Raw genomic sequence first — 12,362 nt, 5'->3', positions numbered from 1 at the left:
CGAGGTTTGTCCTTGAGGTCAGAGTCGTGGGCTATTTCTGTTTTATTAAAATTATTTATTTTTTGTAAGGTTTAAGGAAACATCTCAGGTACACTTTCAGGGGTACAGCTTTGTACAGTTGCAGATTTTTGGGGCCACATACCTACCATATTGGCAGTAGGACAAGACACAGGGTGAATATGTAGTAGCGAAGCCCCTCCGTTCTACGTTATGAATCTAGCGATTTTCTTTCAAACGTTTCAAACTTATTACAATTTACAATTATTGAATTGGAACTCGTTCGACGGTAGAGTTTGAAATGAAGCTTCCGAGCCAGTTTAGGCTGGGGTAGGGTTTGAATTGTAGGTTAGGACTTAGGGCGTGTAGATTATAGCCTATAGGGTCAGAATCTTAGCTCTCAGAAATCAGAAATGATACTAAGATAAATCTATCTTAGCATCATTTCTGATTTCTAAGTTCTAACAATACAATTCAGACAATAATGTACATTTTACAGTATACTGCTGTAATTAAAGCATTTTAAAGCTTCTATTCATACCACAGAATAGATAATAGTACAAGTATTCATACTAAGAATTATTATTATTAACTAGATGTCCCGCGCGGCTTCGCCCGCGTAAATTAGGAATTTTACAGAAACCGTACATTTTCTCATAAAAAATATTTCCCCCGCTTTCCCACATTTTCCTGAGTTTCTTCGGTCGTATTAGTTTTAGCGTGATAATATAATATAGCCTTTAGTCTTACTCGATAAATGATCTATCTAACATTGAGATAAGTTCTTAAATCGGACCTGTAGTTCCTGAGATTGACGCGTTCAAGCAAACATACTCTTCAGGTTTATAATATTAGGTAGGTATATTTTTTTTAATTATCGCTTGACAAACTCGAGTCTCGATCTAAAAGACTATGAAATGACGATCTCTGTGGCTCAGTTGGTGGGCTGTTGGTAGCTCAATCCGGGGGTCGCGGGTTCGAATAATACGATACGATACGATTGGTATCTCAATTGATACTTGCGGCCCAAACGAACGTGACGTCGCCAGAATCGTTATCCTCCTTTAACTTAAATGTAAGAAGGAAGTCATGGTAATTCGTTTACTATTATAATATTATAATAGTAAATATGTACCGTGTTTTGTAGTGGCAAATAAAGCTTATTATTATTATTAAATGGTATAATATGGTAGTGATGATGATGATAATGAATGTAATTTGCATAGTAGCATATGCTTTCCGTTCTTAAAACAACGCCGAAACTCTTAAACTTGTATCTATAAAGAATCAGGAATTCTCTCAGCACCTTCCGAACCACGGTATACCAGGTATACCTCGGTGCAAAATCTTGCTTGTTGGTAGCATATGCTTAGAATACTTCTCACAAAACCGAAGTCACCACATGTTTCCCTATAAGTTTTGAGGAGTTCCCTCGATTACTTATTGATCCTTCATCAGATCACCACTTTTGTGAATATAATACCAAATTGGGATAATACCCTATATACCAAAAGAAAAATTTTGAAAATCGGTTAACAAACGGCGGAGTAATCGTTGAATATAAGAAAACGAACATAACACCTCCCCCATTTTGAAAGTCGGTTAAAATTGTAGCTTATGTGTTATTATGATGTATAAGCTATGTTATTGTGAAGTTTCATTAAAATCCGTTCAGTAGTTTTTGCGTGAAAGAGTAACAAACATCCATACATCCACACATCCACACATCCATACATCCATACATCCAAACAAACTTTCGCCTTTATAATATTAAGTAGGGTTAACAAACGGCGGAGTAATCATTGAATATAAGAAAACGAACATAACACCTCCCCCATTTTGAAAGTCGGTTAAAATTGTAGCCTATGTGTTATTCTGATGTATAAGCTATGTTATTGTAAAGTTTCATTAAAATCCGTTCACTAGTTTTTGCGTGAAAGAGTAACAAACATCCACACTTCCACACATCCATACATCCAAACAAACTTTCGCCTTTATAACATTAGTAGGATTTATAATATTATGCCGATAATGTGTAAGACCTGCTAATTAGATGCTTGCTCTACAATTATGTTAATATCCAATATGATGCCGTATGTAGAGCCCTTCGTCACATCCTGGCATATTATATTTTTACATGTAAATGTTGTGATTTATTTAGCTTGTGCCTCCGGCGTAACTTACAACGGACACGTGACACGACTGGCGACGTAGTGTCTGGCACACATAGTATTGTGAACATAAAACATCACACCTTGTATACACTGTACAGTGTTGTAAGATTACAACAGTCATGTATGTTTCGTTTAGAATACATGCAGTGCAGTTAAGTCTTAGACTAGACTTAGGTACTATACTATACTCATTACTCGACAATAAGATACGTTGTTGTAGGTAAAAAAGGTATTATTAAAATGTAGAGGCTACTATGGTAGAGGTATTGTATACTAGGTGCACTTTGCTGCTTCGCCCGAAACTTGAAGACAACCACATAAACTTTCTTTAAGAACTAAGTATATTTCAATAGATGTAAACTGTAAATTTGTTAAGAACCTGTAATATTCGAGAACATAAATAAGTATAATATTACAAATAGACGTGTCACGTGGTGAGATTTTTAATTAAAATATTAATTTTATTTGATCTCTTCAATCTGATTTTCAGGTGGAATATCATTGAAATAGGCTACATTAGCTCACAGATAATGTTCTGGTGCTGAGGGTGGAGTGGGGACACACAATTATATTACGGCGGAAAGTGTGGGGTGCCCGGCCTCCCCCGCGATCATCGATGTATTTTCACATCCGCGGATTCCGGAACTTTTGTGTTTTAGATGGTCCTTATCTTTAATTTCCCTTTTTCCCCGTTTTTTTTAAATTTATGTCCTTTTGTTTTTTTATCTCTTAGGTTTTCGGGCCGGCAAAGCTGTCGCCTGTTCGACAGCGTCATTGCGTATTTTGCGACAGCTACGCAACAGTTGTTTGAAAGCAGATATTTTCACAAATCACAATACCTAATATAAAATATTACTAGATATTTGACCGAGCTTTGCTCGGTATTCGATAAAACACGAATAAAATAACATTTTCTAAAAATGATTCCTAGCTAGATCGATTTATCGCCCCCGAAACCCCCTATATACTAAATTTCATGAAAATCTTTGGAGCCGATTCCGAGGTTCCAATTATATATAATATGTTACGCTCAAAGACCGAAATCGCTCAGTGAGACGATTAATCAATCAAGAACAAATCAAGAAAAACGAATAGCATATCAGCCACGACACGAATTTCGCGTTATGGTCTTTTTGTGATTGCCAGAACGCGTCGTGGCCGTTTTCATTAGAGCCACGACGCGAATTTCGCGTCGTGGCTGTTTCACTGTGACCACGACGCGTTGTGAGCTATTTTTTCGCTCATTGAGCGATTTCGGTGTTTGAGCGTAACATATATCCAAGAATTGCTCGTTTAAAGATATAAGATATCCTAGAGTCAAATATGTTGACGTGTACATATTTGTTACAAGTACACAATTTATATACAAACAAATCTAGGTATCGCAAAATACGTAATGAGGGTGTTTGAAATTATTCCATTAGCCACGGTGCCTTAGGGCCCTTAGGGTCTAACGTGTCAAACTGCTGTATGTCACGATATAACTGTCATGTGTTATGTATTATATAAAGCTGATAAAGCTGTTATTTGTCACGATATGATGGTGGCAAATAGAGTTTCAAACACCTTCATTGCTCGGCGAGTCGCTTGTCGTACTAATCGGCTCAATCGTACCGAATTCTTCTATGGTATAAAATTAAATTAAGAAATTTAAAAAAACCCCCGTCAAACAACTTTAAAAAGTAATAAAATAATATAATATTTCACTGACTTTAAGTTTAAATAATTCCTAAGTGTAAAGTGATATATTTTTAGTCCATAATTGTTGTCACGGTGTGTCGGGGGACCGCCAACAGTGTCTTTTGCATTTTGTATCGCCTTGTGACTGATTGTCTCGATTCGGTTCGTTGTGAACTGACCCTTAAACTATAATGTTATGTGAAATCAAACATCTACATATTTAGCGGTCCTCCGACACACCTTGACAACAATTATGGACTAAAATATCACTTTACACTTAGGAATTATTTAAACTTAAAGTCAGTAAAATATTATATTATTTCATTACTTTTTAAAGTTGTTTGGCGGGGATTTTTTATAATTTCTTAATTTAATTCTATTTCATGCTTTTTAAACTTGTGTTGGTTATAGTGCAGAATAATTCCTATCAACAGGATAATATTATTATATCCCAATGAATACCATCTACGAATGTCCTTTTGGATGAGGCCGTCAATATGTGTTCAAACATGAAACCGTTGCTCTAAGTTGGTGAGGAGTTGGGTATCCTATTGATTACCAGGTGATGCTGCAGCACCAGGTTAACTTTCCATTAATGTGTAAATATTCATAAACTACAATGCAATAAAGCCCACCAAACGACTACAAGTTGCTAATCGGCCCTACACAAACCAGATGAACCGCGATTTTTCAGCAGGGAGCAGGCTGATGATGATGAACTATAGCTAAGAACACTCTCAATGAAGTCAGCTTTCAAACAAAAAAAACTAGATCAAAATCGGTCCACCCGTTTGGATGCTACGATGCCACAGACAGACAGACAGACAGACAGACAGACAGACAGACAGACAGACAGACAGACAGACAGACAGACAGACAGACAGACAGACAGACAGACAGACAGACAGACAGACAGACAGACAGACAGACAGACAGACAGACAGACAGACAGACAGACAGACAGACAGACAGACAGACAGACAGACAGACAGACAGACAGACAGACAGACAGACAGACAGACAGACAGACAGACAGACAGACAGACAGACAGACAGACAGACAGACAGACAGACAGACAGACAGACAGACAGACAGACAGACAGACAGACAGACAGACAGACAGACAGACAGACAGACAGACAGACAGACAGACAGACAGACAGACAGACAGACAGACAGACAGACAGACAGACAGACAGACAGACAGACAGACAGACAGACAGACAGACAGACAGACAGACAGACAGACAGACAGACAGACAGACAGACAGACAGACAGACAGACAGACAGACAGACAGACAGACAGACAGACAGACAGACAGACAGACAGACAGACAGACAGACAGACAGACAGACAGACAGACAGACAGACAGACAGACAGACAGACAGACAGACAGACAGACAGACAGACAGACAGACAGACAGACAGACAGACAGACAGACAGACAGACAGACAGACAGACAGACAGACAGACAGACAGACAGACAGACAGACAGACAGACAGACAGACAGACAGACAGACAGACAGACAGACAGACAGACAGACAGACAGACAGACAGACAGACAGACAGACAGACAGACAGACAGACAGACAGACAGACAGACAGACAGACAGACAGACAGACAGACAGACAGACAGACAGACAGACAGACAGACAGACAGACAGACAGACAGACAGACAGACAGACAGACAGACAGACAGACAGATAGATACGTCAAACTTATAACACCCCTCTTTTTGTCGGGGGTTAAAAATCATAATTATAATATTGTAATCAATAGATGAATTAATATGAAATAACTCTGAATATCAAAGCGACAAAGTGGACGTGTACTAAACGTTCCTTCATACAGCAAATAGACAGTTACAGGGTGCTATTGTGTCACCTCTGTGACGGGTGCCGTATCAATATTTGACACTCGACAAACACCATGTATACCAGTCCCCAACCATTGGATTGTCAATCCTAAGTATCAAAGTATAAGGACCATTTTTGTACGCCTCCCGATTGTAAACACCATTTATGCAATTCACTTCGTGTTGAAATTTCAAACCTAAATCGAGGGCATAAGTTACATTTCAGTTTGTCTCGCGATTGTAAGCACCATTAATACGATTGACCAGTAGTTGCAGTTTCGACTTTAATTCCAATGCATAAAGTGCATTTTAATTTGTCGGTTCGTCCCACAGTTTCAGGTTACCCTATGAGGGTAGGTATCGATGGAGGGTGCGCCGCAGGAATGTTGCGATGTTTGTTTACTCAAATGCTGTGTTTCTGCGTCTCGTTCAGGGGTCAGCAAACACTGTCGAGGGTCATCTGGTGAGACCAGGTGGGTAATGGTTATTGGATGTAGCCCCCTAACAATGTCCTGGCTGGTTTTTGTTCCAAGTTGTGTGAGTACGTGGGAGTAATTTTATTGTGTCCTAAATGTGTGTACCATAGACAGAAGACTAACTTCCGCTTTCTCTCTCTGTCTCTCTCTGTAATAATTGCTGCAATTTTCAGGTTGACCTAATGCATGTTGGAACACGACTGTCAGGAAAAGTCGATCACGTTAGTTTTCAAAACTAAAAACTAGATCAAAATCGATTCAATCGCTTCGAACTACAATTTCACAGACAGAATATAAGTATTGGCGGCTCTCGACATAGGCGAACGCGTTGGCCAACGCGTCTGCAGACGCGTTGGCCCAATGTGTAGAACGGGCGTTCGCGCGTTGGCCGTAGGTATTTAGACGTTGGCCAACGCGCGAACGCCCGTTCTACACATTGGGCCAACGCGTTCGCCTATGTCGAGAGCCGCCATAAGACACGTCAACTGTATATGATGCTCTAGGTTTTCCTCTGAAAACAAAGACTTGTTTTAATATAATATTATATAGCTATATTATAGCTTTCAAGGAAATGTATCTTATTTTTGGCAGTAGGTAGGACTAGGACTGTACAACTTATGTAGGTAGGTGCCTATAACGAACATAAAGTTTTGGGCAGGTAGTGGGTAGTGGGTACTCAATTGAATTCGTCGGTAACCGAGTTTTGTTTTCCCCTCCCCCTATAACCGCAGCGCGGATTGTAATGGCCTCGGCCCGTTTATAATACCCGCAATACAATTACAACATTCGCAACTTACTTACTAAAGAAGCGTTAATAATGTTAATTTAAGAACTTTAAAAACAACTAGCGATAACGAAACTATTAATAAGTAACTCAGGAGTCAGGAATTATAATGCAAAATATCCAATCGTATTATAGCTGAAAGCTTAAATGAAATAATTGCTCATAGTAAGGCCACAGTATAGCAATGTCGGCAACGCACTTGCAGCTCTTCTGATGCTGCGAGTGTCCATGGGCGACGGAAGTTGCTTTCCATCAGGTGACCCGTTTGCTCGTTTGCCCCCTTATTTCATAAAAAAATGTCATATTGATATACTGTGGTAAGGCTCATAATGATAAACTATTGCCAACAAGTAAAAACTCTCTCGATCATGATTCATGACAGTTTTCACTTTTCAAACAAAAATACTTAATCGGTCAATCCGTTTGGATGCTACGATGATACAGACAGACACGTAAAACTTATACAGTAACTAGATGTGCCGCCCGGCTTTGCCCGCGTAAATTAGGACTTTTACGATATTATATATTATATTATATAATAGACTCATAGTAATGGGAGGAAGCATGCATATGGTATAATATGGTAGTAATGATGATGATGATGATGAATGTAATTTGCATTTTAAAAATCGGTCCATAAACAGCGGAGTAATCGTTGAATATAAAAAAACGAACATAACACCTCCCCCATTTTGAAAGTCGGTTAAAATTGTAGCATAATATGTGTTATTCTGATGTATAAGCTATATTATTGTAAAGTTTCATTAAAATCCATTCAGTAGTTTTTTGCGTGAAAGAGTAACAACTAACAAACATCCATACATCCACACATCCATATTATATCCAAACGTGATCCAAACAAACTTTCGCCTTTATAATATTAGTAGGATAACATCCCTCTTTTTTGTCGGGCTTTAAAAACACGATCCACGAAGTATTAAAATAAAACGTTGAAATACAAATGGGTAATTTAACAGACGTACGTGTGGTGCCAGCGAAGTGTATGAAAGTGATTAAAATATTAATCGAGTACAATTTACATTACTTTGTATGAATTGTGGATTAAAAAGTTTAAGTAAATTACGGTGCATGTGATTCTATACTTTCTTCTATAACTACTTTTGGATTTCGCTTTCCATGCCCTTTTGAAAATTCAGTTCCTAAGGTTTATTAATCAAGAGGTTTTCTTTTCAATTGCGATTTTTTATTATCTTACTAACGTAACGTAAGCCAACGAAAAGCGCTTAAAAATGCATAAGGCGTCCAAAATGGACCTATCATACGCGGCCAATTTTGTCCGAAATCGACCAGTCTTGAAACACGCATTACGGATAGACGGGGCCCATCTGGTGTCTGTATAAAAACGTCATTTTCCCTAATTTATGTGCGTCGCGGAATTGAATTCGAGGAGCATCTTGTCTGAGGGGAGAAGCGGCACCCGCGCCCTGCACCGTCATCAATAATAGTTAAGATTGTGGTGTCGGTATACTTATCTAGGAAATTCAGCCCTAAAGTAAAGTCTTAGCAGGGAGAGCTTATATACCACAAAATAATAGTCTGCTAGTAATTTATAATATAAATTAGCTCCTGAGGGACCGAGATCTACAGCAGTTGACGAGGAATAGATAATTTATATAATACATAAAAAAATATGACTAACAATCTTTGACTCCTTTAAGTTAAGAAAAAGAAACTTTTTCCCATGTTGGAAAATCTGTATCATGGTCGATCGACGTGTGGTTTAAATTGTGAATGACAATCGCTTTCATTCAGTCCTTATAGTCATGTTTATGCATGATTACCTGAGGGGGCTGGCGGGTGTGGAGGGGAGAGAGGGAAGTGGTGTAGAATAAATGGTGCAATATCCGCCCCAGCCGATCGTTTTGTATCTACACCCAGATTTACTCAAATGCGTCTTGATTTTTACCGAGATCAAGGAGCTTTCCTTAAGATTCTACGATAAGGAGCTCGGCTTTCCCTGTATCTATCACATATTGAGTTTCCTATTAAACATTAAAACCAGAAACTGAGAAAGAATTCGATAAGACAAAAGAGTTGAATATTGGGTACGCTCAGTGCATAAAATATAATGCTGACCTGATAGAGTTCGTACCTGTCGCTGGAGACGAGTATGAGCTGCGTGCTGGCGAACTTGGCGCGGCGCCGCCGCACCGCCGCCAGCGTGCTGCACAGACTCGGCGCGAACGACCGACACGGTGGACACTGGAACAATACATACTTATTGGCATGATGCAGATGCTTTAAGTTAATAAACTAGCTTAGTTTTGACATGTGACATAGAATTACGCAGTTTACTCCAATTTTCAATATTCTAAGAGACATTTAATGCTAATGCGCAAGCTTTCAGCTTTGCGGCTTATACTAGTTGTGCCATGATGGAGAATCTCTGTGATTGTCTATCATAAAGCTTCGAAGCTGCCTGCTACCTGCAAATCGCAAGCGAAGCTTTTCATCCAGGGCGATTGTAAGCCAATTTCTTACTACTCTATATTAGTACTCGCCTGTAATTAATTGGTACTGACCCAAGGCTGCATCATAGAAGTGAATAGTAACATACCCAATGCGCAGCGAAGTAGAAGACCCTCAGCGCATCATCGGGCAGGTCATCGTAGGTGGTGGGGTTGGGTCCCTGCAGCACCACACCGCGCATCACGTCGCGCAGCGGCGGCGCCGGCCACGGGAACCGCTCGCCCTCGGGGTCCGCCAGCAGCGCGTCCCGGACCGCGCGGCCCCGCACCACCAACGTCGGCACCCCCACCGCGATGCTGTACTTGAGGGTTAGACGACGCTGCAACAAGGGAAATTGATGTTAAAGGATATAATATCTACATCCGAATATCCAAGCTACTATAAATCTTACAACATTAGTCCTCTCACAAACAAAATATAAACGCAATCAGAATATCCCCTAAAATCTATCTGCAAACGTGTTCCATGAATCGGAAAATCGCATAAACGTACAAGGGTATCACATCGCCGAAGCACAATCAAACGATTTTAACGCCGTCGAGTGGAGCCAGCGCAAACGATCCACCGCGATAAGTGTTCACAGCCTTCACACAGACGCTGAAGTGGTCCGACAGACCGCCCCCGTCACACAGACGATGAACCGGCGGCGGTGCGACAGACCGCGCGCCCTCGTCGCACAGACGGTGAAGTGCCCCGCAGATCGGCGGAGGTGCGGCATAAATCAATTACGCCCGCTTTGATATTCCAATCGCAGCCAGCGAGGTACAGATATCTGATAACTCCGAGCTCTGACGCATATATCATGCAGATACGTGCGGGCTTACATCTCTGCATAGAGTTGCTGGGAAAACCTGCTAGTATAAATTAAATAATTTTCATAATACAGTGTTGAAGTCATTTGAAATTGAGGCTGACCTTCTAATTAAAATACTTCTAAGTTTCCTTTGATTCGGTCGATCCATTAATTTCAGCTTGTCAAATGCCACATTGTTACCCGTTCATCGACCAAGTTTGAATTGATGGAGCTTCAGATGACTAATAACGCATTATTTCCAAGGCCTCTCAAACAGACGCGGTTCTAGGGAATTGGGACACTTGGGGATTGGAAATCAGCGGGGATACCTTTTTTTGACAAAGAATGGACAGGATATCTTGACGATGTCGCGATGTTTGGGTCCGTCATGCAATTTCTTGTCAGAAATTATTGCCCCTTGTCGGAAGGAGTGAGCTGATGATGAGGGGAGGTGTGTCGGAGTGCACCGTGCAGGTCAGTTATCGTGTGCGCAGTGCGCGGCTTCCGCCCGCTATTTATAGAGAAGTACCCGCGTGGCGGCCGGCGGCCGGCGCGCCAGATTATACGCTTTGTTTGTTTTCTCACCGCTGCGCGCTGCGATGATGATGTAGTCACTTTGGTAATGAATTACGAACTCCTTGCCAAAGCACAGTTTAATTGCTCGTCTTAGTTTTAATTTGCTTGTCTCGAACAAATTACCAATCACCCTTTCAAAGCAGCGTAGTAAGTAATAGGTAGTAGTAGAACTTAGAAGATATCATCTACAAGGTGTTAAATATAGAACGTGTGGAATGATTGCTTGATTTAAGTATCTTTAGTCAAGCAATCATTAGAAATAGAAAAGTTTAGAAATTCTTATATTTTTGTGGTTTGTCTAAACGCATAGCCATTTGCAAGTGCCTCGTAACTTGGATGTTGGATGTTGGATGCGTATAAGTCAGAACAATGCACTTGCTTTGGTTAAAAAAAAACGACAGCAGATTGAATACAAAACTACAGTAGATTTAAAGCACAGTGTATGAACTTTTATCATACATAACATCAGACACCGAAAATTTAAAATAATCCAAACATAAGCAAATACATCGTACAATATGATAAATAATCTGACAGACATTTCGAGAGAGATTTTCACCTCATCGTGGGTATTGAGGCACATGTAACATGAGGCATAAAAAGTTGTGGTAATGTGAGGAGCTGCAGGCTTTTAGCTGATTGCGGCGCGCATTGTGGCGAGTGGCGACATATGACGTACCATGTGCCTCATACGCCATACACTATAATATGTGCGTCTTGTTGTTACATAATATACTTACTACAAAGCTTTTATAGTTTGCGTGCGGTAAAATCTACACTGTGCTCTCTACTTAGCCTACAAGCTGGCTTAAAATATTAAGTATTTGCCTAATCTGTGCCTTTGAACTATGTATTTTTTAATTTTGGAGATCAATAGAAACTTTGAAAATTGTTTTAACAATGGCAACAAACTTAATAAAATATATAACTGTAACTATAAATCATAACTAAGATATTATTTGTAACTCGTAGGTCGCCAGACAACAATGAAAATCTCCCTCGAACGGTAAGCGCCCTGCGCCGGGCGACGCGCGACGCGGAGAGAGCTCTACAGATTGTTCGCGATAAGAACACGATTTCGTTCAAATATTTACTAATCATGTAAGTAAATTGTAATCAATATCAGATATTTTGTTTACTGTTCTACAGTCTACTAGCAAGTCAGTTTGGGTCTAGGTTTCAGAGAATTCCAAAAACTTAAAGTAGGTACCTAACCGGAAATGTGTATTATGCTGTGTTGACAAAATGAAATAAAATAAGCTGTTTAGATATTCTTTGTAAATTCACATAAGAATCATAAAAGGCTATAACTTATAAGTAGGTAATGATAATTACGAGGGTTCAAAAATACGACGAAACGTTTCGAGAAAAGGTAGGTAGTGCTCTTGCGCGCTTCGCTTGGCTCATCTTGGCGGGGGCACTCCTGTGCCCCAGATGATGATGAGTTTGGTAATGGAAGACGGTAGAGCACGTGAGACGGTGCAGCGATCGCAAAAAAAGCGAATGGAAGTCAATAGATGCAAATTAA

At 40.0% G+C, this 12,362-nt stretch overlaps 1 protein-coding gene across 1 annotated transcript in view; it reads right to left on the bottom strand.

Moving 5' to 3' along the window:
• The window catches only part of LOC121728184 (nucleoredoxin-like), a 53,550-nt gene that overhangs the window by 9,347 nt on the left and 31,841 nt on the right, over window positions 1-12,362 (bottom strand). Inside the window, exons 2-3 of the mRNA XM_042116319.1 lie at window positions 9,554-9,784; window positions 9,089-9,198 (exon numbers count right to left, since the gene is read on the bottom strand). Coding sequence (XP_041972253.1) covers window positions 9,089-9,198; window positions 9,554-9,784 — 341 coding nt within the window. The remainder of the gene's footprint in view (window positions 1-9,088; window positions 9,199-9,553; window positions 9,785-12,362) is intronic.

This window comes from Aricia agestis, chromosome 6 (assembly GCF_905147365.1).
Source record: "Aricia agestis chromosome 6, ilAriAges1.1, whole genome shotgun sequence".
Lineage (NCBI taxonomy): Eukaryota > Metazoa > Arthropoda > Insecta > Lepidoptera > Lycaenidae > Aricia > Aricia agestis.
This window is presented reverse-complemented; position numbering and strand designations above follow the sequence as displayed.